This window comes from Leptodactylus fuscus, chromosome 5 (assembly GCF_031893055.1).
Source record: "Leptodactylus fuscus isolate aLepFus1 chromosome 5, aLepFus1.hap2, whole genome shotgun sequence".
Taxonomy (NCBI): domain Eukaryota; kingdom Metazoa; phylum Chordata; class Amphibia; order Anura; family Leptodactylidae; genus Leptodactylus; species Leptodactylus fuscus.
In genome coordinates, this window is record NC_134269.1 from 132254277 (window position 1) to 132276984 (window position 22708).

General features: G+C 41.4%; 1 protein-coding gene across 3 annotated transcripts in view; it reads right to left on the reverse strand.

Moving 5' to 3' along the window:
- MDFIC (MyoD family inhibitor domain containing) overlaps positions 1-22708 on the reverse strand; it is a 78508-nt gene that overhangs the window by 22315 nt on the left and 33485 nt on the right. For all 3 annotated transcript variants that reach the window (XM_075274289.1, XM_075274288.1, XM_075274285.1), the window contains exon 3: positions 15214-15342. In XM_075274289.1, the coding sequence (XP_075130390.1) occupies positions 15214-15342 (129 nt within the window). The remainder of the gene's footprint in view (positions 1-15213; positions 15343-22708) is intronic.

Genomic DNA, 22708 nt, shown 5'->3' on the forward strand with positions numbered 1-22708 from the left:
GGGTGGAGCGGGTGTTTTGAGATAAATATAACAGTCCGTGGAGTCTCATCTTCCTCTGGTTTGGTGACAGCTGGACACGTATTGGGCAGCGATCTCCACAGTGGCCTCTTCTTCTCCCAGTAGGATGTAGAGTTTCCTCTTCTCGTCTGCAGATATGAAGTCTGGGATGTGGGCAGAGAGTCTTTGGTAGTAGACGGCCCTCACAGCTGAGTATTTGGTGCAGTATAGCAGGAAGCTACACCAATAGTGCAAGTTCCACCACTTAAAAAGATGAGAGGCGTCTGTAATTTACATCATAGGTAGACCTCAACTATGAGAGACAAAATGAGAAAACAAATCCAGAAAATCACATTGTCTGATTTTGTAAGAATTTATTTGCAAATTATGGTGGAAAATAAGTATTTGGTCACCTACAAACAACAATCAAGATTTCTGGCTCTCACAGACCTGTAACTTCTTCTTTAAAAGTCTCCTCTTTCCTCCACTCATTACCTGTAGTAATGGCACCTGTTTAAACTTGTTATCAGTATAAAAAGACACCTGTGCACACCCTCTAACAGTCAGACTCCAAACTCCACTATGGTGAAGACCAAAGAGCTGTCAAAGGACACCAGAAACAAAATTGTAGCCCTGCTGGGAAGACTGAATCTGCAATAGGAAACCAGCTTGGATTGAAGAAATCAACTGTGGGAGCAATAATTAGAAAATGGAAGACATACAAGACCACTGATAATCTCCCTCGCTCTGGGGCTCCATGCAAAATCTCACCCCGTGGGGTCAAAATGATCACAAGAACGGTGAGCAAAAATCCCAGAACCACGTGGGGGACCTAGTGAATGAACTGCAGTGAGCTGGGACCAATGTAACAAAGCCTACCATCAGTAACACACTACGCCGCCAGGGACTCAGATCCTGCAGTGCCAGACGTGTCCCACTGCTTAAGCCAGTACATGTCCGGGCCCGTCTGAAGTTTGCTAGAGAGCATTTGGATGATCCAGAAGAGTATTGGGAAAATGTCCTATGGTCTGATGAAACCAAACTGGAACTGTTTGGTAGAAACACAACTTTTCGTGTTTGGAGGAAAAAGAATACTGAGTTGCATCCATCAAACACCATACCTACTGTAAAGCATGGGGGTGGAAACATCATGCTTTGGGGCTGTTTCTCTGCAAAGGGGCCAGGACGACTGATCCGGGTACATGAAAGAATGAATGGGGCCATGTATCGTGAGATTTTGAGTGCAAACCTCCTTCCATCAGCAAGGGCATTGAAGATGAAACGTGGCTGGGTCTTTCAACATGACAATGATCCAAAGCACACCGCCAGGGCAACGAAGGAGTGGCTTTGTAAGAAGCATTTCAAGGTCCTGGAGTGGCCTAGCCAGTCTACAGATCTCAACCCTATAGAAAACCTTTGGAGGGAGTTGAAAGTCCGTGTTGCCAAGCGACAGCCCCAAAACATCACTGCTCTAGAGGAGCTCTGCATGGAGGAATGGGCCAACATACCAACAACAGTGTGTGCCAACCTTGTGAAGACTTACAGAAAACATTTGACCTCTGTCATTGCCAACAAAGGATATATAACAAAGTATTGAGATGAAATTTTGTTACTGACCAAATACTTATTTTCCACCATAATTTGCAAATAAATTCTTACAAAATCTGACAATGTGATTTTCTGGATTTGTTTTCTCATTTTGTCTCTCATAGTTGAGGTCTACCTATGATGTAAATTACAGACGCCTCATCTTTTCAAGTGGTGGAACTTGCACTATTGGTGACTGACTAAATACTTTTTTGCCCCACTGTATTAGATGGCGGGTTAGGCCAACATACAGCTACAGCATTGTGTGTAAAACAGCTTAAAAGGGTTGTCCCATAACAAGGATCCTATCTATACTGCTAGTTTATGTGGATATAAGACTTTTCCTAAATACATTGCTTTATCAAAACTGCTTTGTTTGGCCGCTGTCTTAATTCATTCACTTCATTGTTGACACTGGCCCTTGGGATTATCTGCTCATTTGTCAAATGACATAGCTGCCTGCTCTCGGGAAGGGGGGGGGGATATGGACGGAGGGGCTGACAAGCAACGGAGCTCCTCATATAGGGGAGGGGGGAGGTGAGAGCTCCAGGATTACTGTGCTGTCTATCTTCAGCTTCTCCACTTATCAGCCGGTTTAATTGAATTTGGCTGATAAGGGCTGAGATAAAGAGTCCGTTACCTCTGTATGCAATGCAAGCTGACTCAAATCCAGCTCTGCTACATCAGTTTCCACATCAGCGTCAGATAGCAGAGCAAGTGAAACCCCCGCCCACCATTGTGAGAGAAATCCAGGAAGTGAAGAGAGTGCAGAGCCTTCAGGCTGCAGAACAAGAGTTCTGGAAATACCCCTTTAACAACTGCATGCAGTATCATGGCCTTAGCACTAATACTGTAGCTATACATGCACAGCTAAATTTGGGAAGTACTGCAAATCCCCTCTATAGCATGCGTATGCTACATGGTGCAAGAAGCTAAAGATGTTCTTTTTTTATTTTTTGCTTTGTATCAACACATCTGTTATTATTAAGCCGCGTTGATGCCGAGGCTCCACGTGGCTTAAACGCAAAAACCACGGCTTTTTACAGTCATTGCAAAGTGGATGAGATTCTAGTGAATCCCATCCACACTGCGGAAAGATACGTGCAGTGGACACGCTGTGATTTCTAAAACCGTTGCAGTTTTGGAAATCACAGCATGTCAATTATGCCTATGGAAATGCAATCAGTTTCACTGTAGGTATAATGGATGAAGATATTCCGCAGATAAAACCTCTGCAGACAAGAAAAAAAAAAAAAAACTTCATGCTTTTCCACCATGGTTTTTCCCGCAACGCTTTTTTGCTGCCGCCTGGTATATGGGGTATAAACCTGGTATATTAAGTAGGCATAAACCTTAAAGTGGTGCTATACATTCAACAATGATCACTTAGATGGGTGATATATTTTGACTTCAACACCTGTTGCGCAACCAAAGATCCCTATGTTGCCGCAAGACCTGAAGTAATACAAGTGAATAAGGTCGCACTGTGACCCTAAGATTGCTGTGGCTACAACTTAGAGTTGCTAATATATTGATTGCAATGTGACCCTATTCACTTGCTTTACTTCAGGTGTCGCAGGACTACAACGCAATCTTTGGGTCCATTCACACGGAGTTAACGCGCACTCATTTTGGCAAAATTTTGACGTGTATTTTTTACACGTGTAAAAATAAGACTCCCATTGACTTCAATTACATTTTTTTTTACACATGTAAAAAAACACGCCAAAATACACGTGTAAAATGTCATTGAAGTCAATGGGAGTCTTATTTTTACACGTGTATTTTTTTTTTTTTTTTTTGTTAAATGTAGATTGTGAGCCCCACATAGAGCTCACAATGTACATTTTTCCCTATCAGTATGTCTTTTTTTGGAGTATGGGATGGAAATCCATGCAAACACGGGGAGAACATAGAAACTCCTTGCAGATGGTTTTTTGCCCATGGCGAGATTTGAACACCAGGACTCCAGCGCTGCAAGGCTGCAGTGCTAACCACTGAGCCACCGTGTGGCCCCCTACACGTGTATTCTTGACACTTGTATTTTGATAAAATGAGCACATTTACTCTGTGTGAATGGACCCTTTCTGTGTGAGAGACAAGTCGCAGCCAAAATTGCAGTGTAGCCCCAGTGTAAAACTAAAGGAATTTTATACTGAAATTAAATGCACGTTCATTAAATGAGCGATAAGATTTGCAAATACATTATATTTTAAGTATAGGCAGCTGAAGTGTTCAATTCGATGAACGCCAAATACTGAAAGTAATGAACTCATTTTAAACATTCACTTTAACTGAGACTTTAATCTGATGAATTAGTAACAAATTCATTAAGGAAGACATATTTCACTCCATCTCTTGGGGAAATTTACACATTAATAACTGGATTAATTAAACAGGGGTGGCACTTTCTTGTGAATAATTTTACTTTACAGACTACCATGGTGAAACTCATATTGCGTTAAGGCTGTATTTTAGTAATTATGCAATTATTCATTCATCTTTCATTCTGAACATAACAATGTAAATAGAAAAATGTGAACATAAAAATGACTGAAATACAGTGGTACTTCAGAGTGCAGGCACATTGGAAAAGTAAAAGTGTGTGAATATGTTTTTAAGTAAACACTCATGAGAAATATAAGGTACGCCCCCTTTGAATTCTATGGTTTAAAACAGCGGTTCTCAACCTGTGGGTCATGACCCCGGCGGGGGTCGAACGACCAAAACACAGGGGTCGCCTAAAGCCATATTTCCGATGGCTTTAGCAGCTGAGAAGCCGCGCTACGTTTTGCAGCAGGGTAGATCCTAGTGGGCTGAAGGACCTGTGATGATGTCATGATCATGTGATCGGACTCTGTGGGCGGAGCTATTCAGTACAGTGCCGAGTTACACAGGAAGAGGAAGCTGCAGTGAATGGAGACTGGAAGGTAAGATGGAGAGAAGAGACAGCATGTGTAAGCAAGAGGGGGGAGGGGGTTCAGGCTGTGTGTGAGTATGATAGAGGGGTTCAGGCTGTGTGTGAGCATGATACGGGGGGGTTCAGACTGTGTGTGAGCATGATAGTGGGGTTCAGGCTGTGTGTGAGCATGATAGGGGTGGTTCAGGCTGTGTGTGAGCATAATAGTGGGGTTCAGGCTGTGTGTGAGCATAATAGTGGGGTTCAGGCTGTGTGTGAGCATAATAGTGGGGTTCAGGCTGTGTGTGAGCATAATAGTGGGGTTCAGGCTGTGTGTGAGCATAATAGTGGGGTTCAGGCTGTGTGTGAGCATGATAGGGGGATTCAGGCTGTGTGTGAGCATGATAGTGGGGTTCAGGCTGTGTGTGAGCATAATAGTGGGGTTCAGGCTGTGTGTGAGCATAATAGTGGGGTTCAGGCTGTGTGTGAGCATAATAGTGGGGTTCAGGCTGTGTGTGAGCATAATAGTGGGGTTCAGGCTGTGTGTGAGCATGATAGGGGGGGTTCAAGCTGTGTTTGAGCGTGATAGGGGGTTCAGGCTGTGTGTGAGCAAGGGGGGGGGTTCAGCAGATTTTGTGGAAGAGAGCTTTTGTGATTAATCACTATGTTTAAATTATGTTTGATTTGTAGCAATGAATACATAATGCATATCAGGTATTTACATTCCAAATCATAACTGTAGTAAAATTAAGGCCCGTTCACACGGGCACAGATTATGGCGTGAAATCCACGACATAATCCGCCCCCTCACAATGGAGGTCTGCCGCTCACGGGAAAATAAAGCGGGTTGCCCTTCAGGCGGATTCCGTGGCTCGGTGAGCCGTGGCGTCCGCCTGGCGGCAGCAACCTCCGGAGTTGGCCCACTAATTTGAGCCGACTCCGGGAGGGGGGGAGGCCATGACAGTCGTGGCAAGCATGTTTTGACCCGAGAGTGATGTGGCTCCCCGCGTCACTTTCAGTGCCTAAATTCGCTATACCGCCCCCTGTGTGAACTAGCCCTTACAGTTATGAAGTAGCCACCAAAATTATTTTTTGGTTTGGGGTCACCGCAACATGAGGAACTGTATTGCGGGGTCACGGCATTAGAAAGGTTGAGAACCACTGGTTTAAAATATAATAAATAAGAAAAAAAAAAAAAATTAGGTATCCAAAAATAATGTTTTTCATAAATGCCATAAAAAAATGAAATACTGCAATGCACAAATTAATGTGTTTTGGTCACTGTCTCCATCAAAAAAGCAAAAAGTGATCACAAATTTGTACATACTGTGATAGAGTGAAGGGTGTGGTCTGGGAAGACCGGCATGTCCCAGCCAGGCAGCTAAAGGGTGTTTGGTAAAGGCCCACACCAGGGAGGTCAGCTGACTAATCAAGGCCTGATAATAGTCTGTGTGTAAGACTAGCAGTGTGGCATCACACTGACAAAGCTGACCTGTCCAGACCGGACCATCAAAACAGGTACTGTGCCACCCAGGGCTGTTGCCAAGGTGGGAGACTGGTAGCCAGTCTCCTGTATAGTCAGGGAAAAGTTTCCTTACGTTTAAGTTAGTTTCTCAGCCGAGAAGGGTTTTGTTTTGTTTATTCTGTGCCTCTGCAAAGGCAGTGCATGCGCTACAAGTGAATAAAGCCTAAATTTGTGTGCAATCCAGTGTGTGTGTCCCTGTTTCCTGCACTCCAAGCATTTACCTGAGCGATTCTCCAAAATACAAAAAGACAGAACCAATCACATCTACAACTTGCTGCAAATAGAGCTCTGACAACAAAAAAGTAAAACATTTATGGATGTCAGAATATGGTGACCTCTAATAAATTGTTCATTTTGGCTAAATGGCAATTCATTCAGTAATAGTAGTACAACATAATAAAAGCTATATAAATATGATATTACAGTTAATGTAATGATCTTCCGGAGAAAGTTGCCATGTCATTTTTAATGTACCATAAAAACAAAACATAAAACATAAGCGTTAAGTCACAAAAGGTAAGCACCCATTATCAAAACAGTCTAAATAAAATTACAGCATAACTTTTATGCCGCTAAAATCATATATCATTGTGGTAGACTCAAATGTCCAGACAATACACAAATACATATAGTGTATAGTAGTGAAGGAGTGTGGATAACCAGATATACTTCATTATGGGGATAACTTCCATCCTTAGGGAAAGACCACCTTTTCAGGTGTGTGGAGACTTCTATAGCCATAGTTGCTCCACTGCAAGGGAACATGGGAAGAATATGCAAATCTGTCTCCCAAGATGTAAACAGGGAGACAGTGGCTCTGTTATGCCGCCCTCTATGGGAAGCACCCTGAACATCATGCCTGACTTTCCCAGAAGTCTTTACTGCATAATGCGGGGTTATAATCAAATCAATTTCTCAGCTACGGACGGCACCGTTTCTGTCTGGTTGGACTTCATCAGCGCAGCCTAATTCTACCAAATCTTCTACCAAATCAATCCTCTCTAGGCCGCGCTGATGAAGTCCAACCAGACAGAAATGGTACCGTCCGTAGCTGAGAAATTGATTTGGTTATAACCCCGCATTATGCAGTAAAGACTTCTGGGAAAGTCGGACATGATGTTCAGGGTGCTTCCCATAGAGGGAGGCATAACAGAGGCACTGTCTCTGCTTACATCTTGGGAGACAGATTTGCATATTCTTCCCAGATATACTTCGTAAACTTGATACTGTAAATTTATATATATATATATATATATATATATATATATATATATATATATTTTGAAGGACAAAGACCCAAAGCCACCTCCAAATTATACAAGAACTATTTAGGGAAGAAGCAGGCAGCTGGTACATCATCATCAAGAGCTCCTACAGCGGAAACCAGTGCAGTGTGAAGGTGAATGGGAAAAGGACCGTATACTTCCAACAGGCCCGAGGGGTCAGACAAGGCTGTAGCCTGAGCCCAACGCTCTTCAACATCTATATCAATGAACTGGCTACAGCCCTGGAGGCCTCACCAACCCCAGGTCTCACCCTGAATGACTGGGAGGTGAAGTTCCTGCTATACGCCGACGATCTCCTACTCCTGGCCCCCACCGAGAAAGACCTCCAAGAAAGCCTGTCAGTGCTGGAAAAATTCAGCACCACATGGGCCCTACCCATCAACCAGAAGAAGACCAAAGTCATGGTATTTCAGAAGAAGGGCCACAATAAAGCCTCCACCCCACAATTCACACTGAACGGCTCCACACTGGAGAAAAACAACAGCTACACCTACCTGGGGCTGTAGCTCAGCCAATCAGGAAGCTTCAAAGCAGCAATAGAAACCCTGAAAGCAAAAGCCTGCAGAACCTTCTACGCCATCAGAAGACAACTGTACCACCTCAAACCACCGGTGAGGGTCTGGCTGAAAATATTTGACGCAGTCATCTCCCCGATCCTTCTCTATGGCAGCGAGGTTTGGGGCCCAGCCACCTACCCAGACCAGTCAAAGTAGGATTCCAGCCCAACAGAGAACTTCCACCTGGAGTTCTGCAAATACCTGCTCCGTGTCCATCGCAACACCTCCAACATGGCCTGCAGGGCAGAACTAGGCAGACTCCCCCTATGGCTCACCATACAGAAGAGGGCGCTAGCTTTCCAGGCACATATCCAGGGGAGCAAGCCTGACTCCTACCACCACCAAGCATGGCTAAGCCACCTGAGCAAACCAGACACTCACCAACCAACCAAACAACAGCCAAAGACCAAACCAAAAACACCAACAGATGATAACCAAGGCCGAAATAAAGGCGACCACAGAGGCAAACAGAGAGAGGTACATTGAAGAATGGAGAAATGAAATAAATAACTCCAAGAAACTCACCGTGTACTAATCCCTACAAAGGGACTACATCATGGCCACCTACCTGGAGAGAATACGCCACCCCAAACACAGACAGACCCTGAGCCGGTACAGACTGAGCGCCCACAACCTAGAGATAGAGACGGGGCGATACAGGCAGACGTACAAGCCACGGGAGAACAGACTGTGCCAGCACTGTGACCAGGGGGCCCTAGAAGACGAGACCCACTTCCTGCTACACTGCACCAAATACTCAGCTGTGAGGGCCGTCTACTACCAAAGACTCTCTGCCCACATCCCAGACTTCATATCTGCAGACGAGAAGAGGAAACTCTACATCCTACTGGGAGAAGAAGAGGCCACTGTGGAGATCGCTGCCCAATACGTGTCCAGCTGTCCCCAAACAAGAGGAAGATGAGACTCCACAGACTGTTATATTTATCCCAATACACCCTCCCCACCCCACCCCCACATATAGTGGTCACCAACGAAGAGGAAGATGAGACTACACGGACTGCTATACCCCAAATCAACCGCCCCACCCCACCTCCCCATATAGCGGTCACCAACTAAGAGGAAGATGAGACTCCATGGACTGTTATAACCCAAACAACCCACCCCACCCCCCCATACCCACCACTCACCCAACCGAATCCAATCCCCCCCCCCACACTTTACTAGCTTTGGCAATGCCAAATACCTATTCGGACGTGTCAATAAAGCTTTTTGATTTGATTTGATCTGTAATGGAGTGTATGGAGTGTATATGATTTTTGCAGCAATTTATTTATTTTCCACTGCCCATTTACTTCTGTGAAGTAAAAAAAAAAAAAAAGCCCAATTTTTGAAATAGCCCATTTTTAGTGATATGTTAATTATCCAGCACAGAGCACCGGAAGCCTTCTAACGATTCCTTGAGAACTGTAGCATCATCAGCCTTCCCCTTCTCACCACCTTCTTCTTTACACAGAACCCTCCTCCTCCAGTTCTTCCCTGCTTCCAGAGGGCAGTAAGAAGGGGAAGGCTGATGATGCTGCAGTGCGCAACCAACAGTTAGAAGGCTTCCAATGCTCCGAGTTATTTAATTTGCATATCACTAAAACCGGGCTAATTTAAAAATGCTGGTGCCGATGAAAGCATAAAAGGTATCCCTGGAATAGCCTTACTAAATGCTATACAAAGTTATGTTTAGTTAAAAATGGCTATTGCCAACGATAGACTCCCTTTAAATTAAACATCTTACTTTATTATAATTTGATATTTCAGGAAAACATTAGCAAAATCTTTAAAAACTTTAGTGTGCAAGAGCAATGTAGCATACTTTCCACTGATACTAGTATTATGTATTATTATCATTCTGTACTAGTCATTATGCTTATTATAGTTTATTTCCACAGAGAACAATAGAATTAGGAAGAAGAATCCCTTATTCTCCTAGCACTTTTGAAATAATAAATAGTGGTGCATTGCATGTTCCTTTAAAGTACATCAATAGGTGAACGTGAACAGCCAAGACATTAACATTCAAATTATAAGGTGAGCATCTAGGTTGCTTTAAGTTGCTTTGTGAAGTATCTTTTGTCAGCAATTATTTTTGAACATATTCAATGCAGTAAATAGCACATACTGCATCTTCTATAACACTGAAAGCATACATTAACATGATAACTAGGCACAATCCTTTAAGTCATTTTCCTAGTCACTGAATTTTTTATGCCTTTCTGATCTTAATAAGAAAACAAAGCAACCAGTAACATTATCACACTGAAATGCTCCAGAAAAGTGTTCAGGTACAACAAAACAGAAACTTGAAAGGACTCTCCAATTTGTTCCAGGAAAAAAAAAAATATTCATTGCTTTGTAATGAAAATAGATGACTCTGATTTCCAGCTCAGATGCAGTTGTACTATTCAGCAGAAGGAATTTCAACTCCAAAATGCTTAGAAAAACATGTAACGGCAGCAAATTCATAACTATACCATAAATAGAAAATTGTTTTAATTTGTTTTACTTAAAAAGGAAATGGATATGCATTCGCTTTAAAAATAAAAACCTCAAGTATTTCCTGAAATATAATCAACATACAGTAATTTGCAGAAGTTTTAGGATGTGCAATGAAGGATGCTCTCAAAAAATAAAAGTGTTAATTTATATTTTTGTCAATTAACAACATCAAGTGAATAAAAAAAGAAGAAATCTGAATGAAATCAGTATTTGGTGTGACCACTCTTTGCCTTCAAAACAACATCAATTCTTCTACGTATACTTGCACACAGTTCTTGAAGGAACTCAGCAGGGAGGTTGTTTCACACATATTAGAGAACTATCCACAAATCCCAGACAGATTGGATGATGATGAGATTAGGGCTTTGTGGGGGCCATATTATCACTTCAAGGACTTTTCCTCTAAAGGGTGGTCACAAAAAATATCGCTTTTATTTACATTTATATTTTGTTCATTCACTTTATTTTTTTATTCTTTTTTGTTAATTAGCAAAAGTCTCACTTCTGTTTTTGAAAAACCATTGTTTAGATATCATGTCCCACCAACCAACCAACCTAAATAAACTGTTGAACAACTAGAGCAAAAGAGATTATGACCAAAGTTAGCCATAGTACAAAAAGCATGTTTTCGTATAGCTGATAATTGCAGGAGCATTTTGGGATTTGTGCCAGAAATCATGCTTACCGTGAACCAACAGAACTGTCCACTATATTGCTGATAATGTTATTTATAGTCAAACGACTTATATAATGCCAGGTAGAAGGAAGCTACAATACATCTCAATAATGAAAATGGGTTCTTCTGTGGGATTGTAAACACATGAAAACTTACTTTAACTAGTTATAGGAAGAGTGCAGCAGCTTCATCTAGTCATTGAGCTAAACTGACATGTCCTTCACTGTCTGACATCAGCCTGATACCCTACCAGGCATCGGGTTTCTGCTTTATTGTACAGTGTAGTGGAAATAAGTCCCTGAGGACTAGTCCCCACTGGTCCCGTAGCAGGAAGGCTCATATGCAGCAAGGGCATGGCTGCGGTCCTGTTCCTATGGAAGCCCAGAGCCTTCTGAAGGTTCCCAGGCCTGACATAGGAATATAACTATTGAGACTGGCCGATGAGCAGCCTCAATAGTTATGCAATGAATCTTCCATAGATTTGGGACTTGCAATCAAAAGATTGCTGGTTCAGGCTTTTTAGGGAACCAATAGAATAGTTATAGAATAAAGTTTTTAAAAAACAAAAAAAAAAAAAAAAATTACCCCCTTTCCTAGATTTGAAATAAAGATCAATTAAAAAAAAAAAAAAAAAAAATTATACATCCCCAAGTCCGAAAATGCACGGTCTACAAACGTGTTCATTTTAATGGTGAAAAGTTGCAATATCAGACAAAGCCTTTGGACAGGCATTGTGCAGAGCAGATGGATAGACAGTCCTATGTATACCATTTACCAAAGATAACACAAAAATAACAGCCTCCACCAAATGATTATTTCGGAATGAAACCTAATCTTACAGTAAAAAGACAAATGCCTATATGGACTTAATGAAAAAAAAGTGTTGCAGACATAACAGAAGTAAATATGAAATTGTCCCTTGTCCATGAGATGCATATATGACTCCAATCACAGACAATTTGGTGAAAAGACTAGCTACGTATTAAGTGTTTGTGAAATTACCCCTAGACAAGTCACAGTTATGTTGTATTTTTACAATAAACCAAACATGTAACATTGCAGCAGATGTTGAAAAGCAGACTTTCTACAGCTGGAAACAGTTTGAGCACCAAATCAAAAGGACCAATATCATATTGCACACATAATGTCAAATGTACTTGCTGCTGAAAAATACAAACAATATATTTTATTCAGGCATGAGAAATGTAGAGAGAATGTTACTGAAGCCAAGATACCATCCGTTTATTCTGGGACAAGTAAGGAATTTCTTAGAAACTTGCAGCTACAAGTTTTGTAACATGGTAAATCTAGTTTTCACACTTAACAGTAAAAGGATTATTTTATTAAAAGGAAAGTATTGCCTACATTTTTTTTTTCAGACAATAATAAACTTTTTCTAGTTAATTTCTATTTTCTGATTGTAGATTCTTTAATTGCTCATTATCTTCTGTACATGATTATGGGGAAGCTATTTTGCATGAACTCTAGTTCCATGGAAGCAAATGGGTCACTACAAATGTCATCTTATGTGATCTACACTGTGTACTGTGAAGGTATAGTGAGATCCAGATAATCAGTTAGTATACACAGTTCCACAGACACTGTCCCTTTAGGAAGAAGGGTGGAGCTACAGACTGGAGCCTCTCTTTGAGTTCCAGGTCAGAGTGCAAGAGAGAGGAGAGGTGTGTGGAGGTGCAGTGTGTGCTCCAGCTGCATGGTGTGTGAGAGGCAGCAGAGAGTAGGCCGTGGACCTGTAAAGGTTAGACCTTGCAGGCACGGAGCAGCAGTCATAGGACCATCAATTCCTAACTAGTGTGTGAAACACTTAGAAAATTGAGAAACTCACTGGACCCTAGCCTGGTGAATGTAAGATTCATGGAGGCTCAGTAACATACAGAGTTGGGGTGAGTGTGTGCATCCAGCATCCCAAAGAACTCGCGTTACCTGCTGTCCAGAAGGGGTATCTACACAGTTTTACTTAACCTCTGACCTCCGGGAGTGCAGGACCAGAGGAAATCTATTAAAGATTTTGAGCAGCAGTGGAAGGCTGAATCATACTAGTGGTAAAAGGGAAGACTGGCATCTCACTATACTGGAGCAAGGTGAATCCTCCTGTAAAATATGTTATCTCCTGCTGACTACAAAAGTAAACTGTGTTTGGTTAACCCCTGTCTGGACTGTATTTTTTCATCGATCCTCTGTTACTCCTCCTGGAAATCACCCCTTCTCACCTATATCATCTGGCCCTGGGACCTGCCCTGGTTGGGGAGGGTATAACATCTGGCACTGCATCACCACCTATTCCCAGAGGCCCTGCCTACAGTGCCCGGCCTCACCTCAAGCCGAAACCCCAACTGGTGTCACAACAAACTTTTATTTTTCTTTATTATTTTTATTCCATTTTTTACTTAACACTTCCCTTTTTCAAGGCGCTGCTGCCCCTGGTGTCAGGCCTGCTCGCACCGTGAATCCACAGAGACTGAGCCGGGGCAACTCAGATCATTGGACACACACAAACCACTTCTCACTGGTCATGGAGGACTGAGAGGAATTTGTGGGCCCTCATTCTCATGTTTAATGATGGACCCAGATGATCCCCAACTATGACACATTTGTATCTAAAAGGGGTACCATGTCACCTTAGGTTGCCTTTCAAAGCATAGATAGCCCACACATGAACAACCAAGTATTCTGGGAAAAGAATAAGCAAATAACTTGTCGTTGATTGGAAAAGAAAACTTGATCTAGCACCACCTTTCGGAATGTAGCTCCCTATAACCAGGCTTTCATTTATAGGTAGCTACCTTCCAAAATGTGGTGTTAGAGCAAATTTCCTTTTTTCACCATGGAGGACTTATCTGCATATTTTTGGGAAAACATTAACATTCAGAGATATGGCACTGGACCATAGAAACCTAAAAACTGGAAAGTTCAATGATTTTTTTGGATGACTGTTCTAGGAATGCGCAGGCATAATTGATGTAATGGTCATTGTGCAGAAAGGGGTAGTTATGACTATTACCTATTTAAATGGTGCAGATGATAGAGGTGTTATTTTTCATTTTAATCCAGCCTGTCATAATGAGATGATTGTGTGCACCGACTGGGGGCATTAGCACTGGGTGTCTACTGTAGAAAACAGTAGACACCCGGTGGCTATGGCGGCCGCCATAGTTAAACACCTGGCATCCACCGGCAGAAGACGGAAACCTAATATGGAGTGCCGAACGCTGGTGTGAACCCAGAGTAAGCTGACCCTCCTGCTACAGTATCTACACTGGAGGCAATTTTTCCTGCCTGCATACCCCCTTTTAAAGTCAACACTAAATCTAGAAAGGTGTTAATTTTTCCTGGCTCATTTTGGTTTTGGCAGAGAGACCATTGAGCGGTTGAGTGCTTAGACATGAGACAGAGCTTGGCAATCTTGGTCTCCTACTGAAGAGAAAAAGGGAAGGGCTCATCCCACATCCAGTAACTCTGGAAGGGTTTTCTGGGCTTATAAGACTGATTTTCTATCCTGTGGTCTCTTCATGGAAAGCCAAGCAAATTGCTGTACATTATATAGTGACTGGAATAGTATTGAGCTGCAAACAGGAGCAAAGAGCACTGTTTTTGCTTCAAACAGCTGATTTGGAAGGTCAGAATGTAAGTGTAAGGCTAGTTGCAGACGACCATGGCTGTACAGCTGCTGTGAATTAAAAGGCACGAGTGGTGCATGGGGGACCTGTGCTTCGGCAGCCCTTTCATTAAATGAATAGGAGCCACAGAAGTAGGACCGCAATAGGATCTGTTGCACATTTTGCAGCACGTACTGTCGCCCTGCACACGTGACTGTATCTCACGGTCATGTGTACAGGCCCATAGAAAAGAATGGGTCTGCTATCTAGGAAAAACACACTAAGGCTGCGTTCACACGTAGTAAAGTGGAGCGCAATCTGCCAAATTGCGCTCCACTTTACTACGTGTGAACGCAGCCTAATCTTGGCCACGGTCGTCTGCAAGAGGCCTTAAAGGTCTACTAGATTTGCATCTTTAGCTGCAATGGGAGTGAAAAACATTTGACTACATCTACTGAATATTCAATTAGGTGCTCCAATATGTTCAAAAGAAAGAATAGATTGTGCCCTTTTTTTTGGAGACATCTCAAAATAATACACAATAAAGGGTAATATACTCACTTTTTACAATGGCATCTGCCTTATTTGCCAATATAGAACATTCGTCTAAGTCTGTTTGTACGCCTTTGTTCTTGAAGTATTGACTTTGACTTGTATTTTCTACATCCATATTGTCCTTTTCACATTTTTCTGAAATTAAAAAAAAAAAAATATATACATATATATATATATATATATATATATATATATATATATATCTCTATAAATATATAAAAATATAAAATAAAAGGTCTAACAATATCTATGTTTATATTTATTATATTATAGTCAAAACCGCATTAAATCAAACAGAATCTTTGCCTAAAGTGAAGAAAAGCCTAGTTATGCCTTTGAGTAAAGGAGTTCTCCCATCTCAGCCTTTCAGCCAGGCTGTTTGCACTGTCTGCTTCTCACTTCCTGTATTTCTCTCCCCCTCCTCCTTCCTTCTGAACGGGACACACAACATTTCTGAAGGTCAGATAATCTGCAGATTCTCGAACAGAATGGATTCACTGTTATCTGTGTGTTTACATAGAGAGATAACAGACTCAGCTTTATCAGCAAAGTGCAATTAGCTAAACGAATTGTCCTGCCGGCACAGAGTAAGTGACATCACTTGTCCCATCTCCCGGGTCCGTGGCTATAGCAACGCATTGTTAACAATGGGAGGAATAAAATCACATACCAGGTAAAGAAAGCAGAATTTCTAAAGCAATATATTTAGAAAAAGGCTTTAATTTACATAAGCTACCATAAGTTACGCAAAAACAAAAAAAAAGGTTGTGGGATTTTTTTTTAATGCACATTTTTTTAAAAATTATGCAACTATGAAAGTTTGCAGAAAATACAGCTATAACAGTGCAAATGAGTAAATATATACACGAAGAAGACAGGAGAATACAATCACCTGCGAAAATAATGGATAATAAGAAAGCGGTTTCAAATTAACAAAACAACAGTAGTCTTGATGTCGTTATGTGGATTGACCAAGGAAGAAGAGTAAAGGGGGGGGGGGATGAAAAGGAGGAGGAGCAGAGGGGAGTGGGAGAAAAAGTACATCTCGTGTTGGGCAAGGCACAGCAGGCAGAGGGGACAGGCCACAGGATTGTCAAATCAATTTGTCAGAAAAAATCTGTGAATTACAAAGTCAGATCCAAGGAGCCCAAATTTTGCAGTATTGATCATGCGTGAATCTACTCCAGCTCAGTAATTCAGGTTGTGGGATTTATGTACACTAGAACTGAACGTGGTTTTATGTTTTTGTAGAGGACACTTTTAGTGGTATGAATAAAAGTTAACTTTTTTATTTTTGCGTTATTACACCTTATATCCTAGTGCTCTTGTATATTCTTTTGAGGTTAATATCAATTCATATCAATCAATTATAGTTAAGAAGCTCCCAATCCTTTGAACAGCTGAGGTATTATAGGGATGATAAATCCCTTATCATAAATTATTAAAAACAGAAGTCATCTTGGAGTTCAGTGACCTGTATAAATTGCAGAAACATGCTTTCATATGAACAACAAATTGGTTACTTAGATTGAGATCCTAATGAGAGTAAAGAGTGAGCACCCAAAATCTGGTTCTTTTTGAAAGCTATACAAAAATAATTATTAATAAGATATGTATTTACAATGGTTGGAAACTATTATTTTTATATTTTAATTTATTGTCTTATAAAATTGCTCTCTCTTAAAAAGAATATGCAAATAGTCAGAAGGGTGTGATAGTGAAACCTCACTTAGCACATAAGTAGTCGTTGCAAGTTCCAGGAAGGCTTTTGCATCTGTAATGAAATGTCATGAAGATTTATGCATGTGAGTCATAATTCTGGAACTTAGTGCATCTGAAAGAAAAGAAACTGTCAGCCAGCAGTTAAGCTGTTGTTAAAGCGACCCTGTCAGTCCCTGAAATGTCTTATCTAGGACTCTTAAAAACTTGAACTTACAAATATAGAAAACAGCAGATGAAATAAGCTTGCCTTAATAAGTGGCATAGAAGTCTCAGTAAGACTCATTGATCTCAAGCAACAATGAAGTGGCTAACCACTTTAATTTGTTTCATGTGGACTGAAGAGGGGGTAACATAACACAAAAAAAAAGATAAGAAGTTTGAGGGAGGGTACTGAAAGTGATAACCATAAAGAAGTAAAAACATTTTCACCTGCAACAGACTAAAATAACCAGTAGCGGCTACAAGCTGCTCTCTTCCTTCCAGTTACTTTTTAGACTCTGTTTAGCCATTTCTCACCTTTACTTTTTTAAGGGCTATCTATAATATAAGTGGCATGGGAGAGATGGGAGTCTTTCTTCTGGAGAAAAAGTAGTTATTTTGTACCCCTTTCAGGTAAGCACTTAACTACAGATTTCCTACCATTTTTGATCAACACAAGGAATTCTCTCTTATATTTCTAAAGTCACAAGAGGAAAAGCAGCCATTTCAGCTTCTGTAAAGGTTGTCAACAGTCACACAGCTTGCCTCCTAACTGGCCACAATTCAGTGGGACAATCCCAGATTCTGGGTGCTGTATCAGATGACGGGAAGGTATGTTCACTCCCTGCTTCACCATTCAGCCCTGCCTGGTGCTCCCAGGGTTTTGAGAGCAGTAAAAGGTAGGAGTAGGTGTTGGCTGAAGTCAGCAAGCAGTCCTTATCAGGTCTCTTCAGACCCCAGAGAATAATTATAAGAAGCCTATGGTAGATAAGCATAAAAAAAAAATTGTGTTATTCACCTCCTCTAGGCTCCAGCGCTGGTTTTGTTCACACTTGAGGAATGAAGTCAGAGACTACTAAGACCAACGTCATCATGCTTGATTCTTTGTGTCACGATGCCACATGACCATTGAGGCTTAATCACAGGCCTCAGCAGTCCCTGACATTATTCAAGAGCTGGGAAGAAGGCGAAAACCAGCTCCAGAGGCCTTAGGAAGTGACTAACACTGTTTTTAATGTTTGCTCACCTTCCATGGACCTCCGCGAGTTATACCCTGGGGTCTGAAGAGACAATAATAGCAGTTCCAGTTCGGACATGTACAAAATGCCGTCGCTTATCCAGAATGACAGTTGGTTTGGGATTTCAGGTCGGGGGCATAAAGAAACATTGATGGGAATAGATAGAGGCAAAGTACAATTGGGCAGGGCTGAAGATGGGTGCATTCTATCTCTCTTTCAGTCCTTTGAAAATCTGGAGGTATACCACAGTAATACTGGAATGAATGACATCATTGCTGAAGTGGTGTAACAAGCTAATTTTGTGCATTTGATAGGAAATGCAGTCTTCAAAGTTGCTGGTACTTTAACCCCTTTAATAAACAGGTGTGAAAGGGTCCTAATGCTCAGGCCTGTTTTATTATTTTTGCACACATGTGGCCCTAAATATTACAGCCACAAAGAGGAAATTGAAGCATCAGCTCTGCTGCTTCCTCTATCCATTCTGAGCTATGCAGTGTGCAAAGAGAAAGACAAAAGTAGTAAGAAAATACTTCTTTGTTCTGCCCAGGGTTTTCCTTTACCGTTTACAGCTGGGGATTCTGCTTCTGCTAGATTGCAGTGCATTCACACAGAGTTTTGTGGTGATGTTTTTGCCACAAACCTTGTGTGAAGTATCAGCCCTGTAAAAACAGAATCCCATTGAGTTCAATGGGTTCCGTCTCACACGCGCGACACATTGAAATCAATGGGTAAAAGAGCCTCCCATTGAGTTCAATGTGTAGCGCACGTAAGACAGAACCCATTGAACTCAATGGGATTCTGTTTTACAGCGCTGCTTCTTTACACAAGTTTTGTGGCAAAAACAGCACCACAAAACTCCATGTGAATGCACCCTAATGCTGAAAGACGTTTAAAGAGTTTAGGACCTGCATAGGCTAAAGTCAGCGGGCAGTCCTCATCAGGGTAAAACCAAATGAGGTATCTTCATTAAGGGATTAAACTCTCTCAGGCTGGGGCCCCATGGGACGGAAATATTGGAATTTGCCCGCAGTGTATACACCGCAGGAAAAATTGCGGTGTTTTACAGTCAGGGCAAAGTGGATGGGATTCTAGCGAATCCCATGTCCACTTTGCGGTAAAAACTGCATCGCGGACACACTGCTATTTCCAAAAATGTCAATTATATCTACATAAATGCTGGTGGCGTTCCCGTAGATATAATTGAAACAGAAAGTCCACGGAGGAAAACTCTGTAAACTTTCTGTTTAAAGGGCTGCGGGAAGAACGGCGATGCGTTGCCGCCACGGTTTTTCCTGCAGCTTTTTATAGCTGCAAGTTGTCCCGTAGGGCATTAGCTTAAAAGAGGTTTTCCCTTGCAGATCCAAATCTAAGAACAGCAAAGCTCCCCTGCTAAGCTATTCTCAGAGCTCCAATAAAAGTGAATGGAGATAGCAAAGTATGTGTGGTCTTCTATCCTTTCATGAGATGTTACAACTTCCCCACCACTCTCAAGGCATGTATAGGTCCCAGAGGTGGGACCTCCATCCATCTATCTATTTAAGACATATACTTTAGAATACCCCTTTAATAAGCCACACATGGCAGAACTCTGAATGCTCACTCACATTTTCTAATGGCTATGTGTAAGAATAAGTGGTCTCAGCAAACACAGGAAAAAAATCTTTACAGTATATAAATCACATAAAATGTATGCTAGGATCACCCTTGCACTGGGCTCTCTATCATTTGAGTCTGTCAAGGGAACCAAACAACAGAGAGCTGGACCGCTAAGACAGCAGTTACCCACAGACACCTGCAGACTGCTGGTGTTGGGTTTCTGCCATTTTTATACTGTGAAACCAGCAGAGAGAAAAGCATTTCTAGTGCTGCCCCTCTTGGGGGAATTCACACTTGCATTCGTTGTCCAGTTTGTGCATTCCACCGAGTTTCCGCCTTCTGCCCCGGCGAAACTGGACAGTGGACGGAAACCCGTCAGTTTTAAAACCCATTCACTTGAATGGGTTTGCAAAGGTGACCGCCCGCATGCATTTTCTGCCTGTCCATGGGGAAAACTTTTTTTTTAGCCGGAAACAAAGTTGGACATGCATGTGTCTGGCTAAAAAAAAAACGGTTTCCTCGCGGACAGGCAAGAAGCCGCACACGGACAGACACCTTTGCAAACCCATTCAAGAGAATGAATTTTAAAACTGACCGCCAAGTTTCCGTCCCCTGTCCAGTTTTGCCAGGGCAGAAGATGGAAACCCGGCGGAATGCACAAACTGGACAACGAGCGCAAATGTGAAAGGGGCATTATTCAGGTCATGTCTACATACTCATGACTCCCAAACACTTTTCACATAGAAAAAAAAAGATTTGTACAGTGAAGGATACATAAGTATTTATAAGACTACATATTTTAACTGCATCCTGTTAAGTATGCTTCCAGGTATACAAGAGGCAATATATGTTAATTACTCCGTATTATAGCAAAGTCAAGATCCTGTGTCTTTGGAACTAAATTGTTCCTCATTTTACTGTGTCATAGTTTAGTTCTGATTTTCAGAACTTACAAAACACTGTAGACAGGATGCCAGCAAATGTTACAGACACAGCAACACATCTGTTGAATATTTTACCCTTTGCAGTAAAAAATATATTCTGTCAACTATGTTTGACACTGCCAGGCATTGTTGTGAAATCCTTGTCTATAACAACAAAGGCATTATGCGAGAAAAGCTTGTGTTTTAATTTAGATCTGTCTACATAGTTCAGCAATAAACAAGTTTATGAATAAACCCTTGTAAAGTTTACTGCAATGCTCACTGTGCAAAAAAAAAAAAAAAAAATCAGTGTGGTTTGACGATGACTCATACAAGAAATTCAAAAACCTGAAATTGGGCAAAAATATCACAGATTATACCCTGTGGATAAACAGCAAAACAAACTGGACGACAACTAAAACAGACTACATTCAGCTACATTCACATTCATAATTCTATTTATTTTTTTTTGCCTTTACAAAGCCAGAAAAAGAAAGATGAAAGTTTGGAGTATACAAGTTTAGAAAATGTTATTCTGTAGCTTGTATTTCTTTAGCCAGTCTGGTCTATGGTCTGTATCTTTTCAAAGGATCTGTGTTTAAGGGGATGCAGTCTAGGTCCTGTATTAGATTAGTGAGTCTGAACTATGCCTTGTACTTATTTTAGGATGTGATGCATGGACCACAGGTGCCCATTTTCATAATCACCCTGATGTTGCTTTAACAAAGATTGGCAAATATAGGTTTTTTAAAATTGCAGGATTGAAACCGTAACAAAAACCATACAAATAAATACAGCTCCACAAGCTGTCTTTTTTTAGGCAAATTATGAAAAATATGGTTGGTTTAATAATTTAATTAAACCTCCTGCCCAGCTGTACAGATATTACAAGGCCATTACGGTTTCATATATGTTGACGTGCACACATAAAGATAGTGTAACTATCCAAGGATAAGGTCCCACGCAGCAAGCTGCAGCAAAAAACCCTGCAGAAAAGACAGTAGCAGAAACGCATCACGTCTTTTCCTGCAGCGTTTTTCCACAGAAAGTGTGCAGTCTTTCTGCCCCTATTATACCCATACAGAAAACACCAGCATACTAGACATCAGCCGTACTATTACGGCAGATGTTGAGAAAGGGTTAAACAGGACAGAAGCAGATCCATGAAATTACATATTGTTTGTGAAAAGTTATTGGGAAAAACCTAATTACTGAATTGAGGCACATAATGTATAAAAGTCGCCAAAGCTCTGCTGACTCAATAACTACAAAGTTCAAACCTCCTGTGGCATTGACATCAGCCTAAAAATGATGCTAGGAGCTTATGGCACGGGTTTCCATTGCCGAACACCTGCATGAAAGTCCTACATCTCCCAGCACAATGCCAAACACTTCACCCCTTCGTGTAAAATCACGTACATGTATGTAATTAGGTGTGAAGGGGAGGTATAGAAAGGGCCCAAGAGCTGAGCTCTCTCCATACATGGCATATGCCGGCTGTATAATACAGCCAGCACCCACCAATAAAAGCTGCGATTGGTGCCGACATCTATCGCAGCTGTTAACACTTTAGATGTCACGGTTAAATAGGACTGCTGCATTTAAAGTGCGCAGTCGCCATGGGCACCGCCATCTTTTCCCTGATCATCAGAAGGCTGCGATCGATTGTCTTGACCGCTAGGAGCCTATTGAAGGCTCCCAGGCTTGTCATTACATCAGTTCTATTGCACGCAGCCATAGGCAACGTGTTATAGAAGTGAATCGATTTTTCTATACACTGCAATGTACACTGCTCAAAAAATAAAAAAAACACTCAAATAACACATCCTAGATCTGAATGGATGAAATACTCTCAATGAATACTTTGTTCTGTACAAAGTTGAATGTGATGACAACACAATCACACAAAAATCATCAATGGAAATCAAATTTATTAACCAATGGAGGCCTGGATTTGGAGTCACCCCCAAAATTAAATTGGAGAAACACACTACAGGCTGTTCCAAATTTGATCTAATGTCCCTAAAATATGTCAAAATGAGG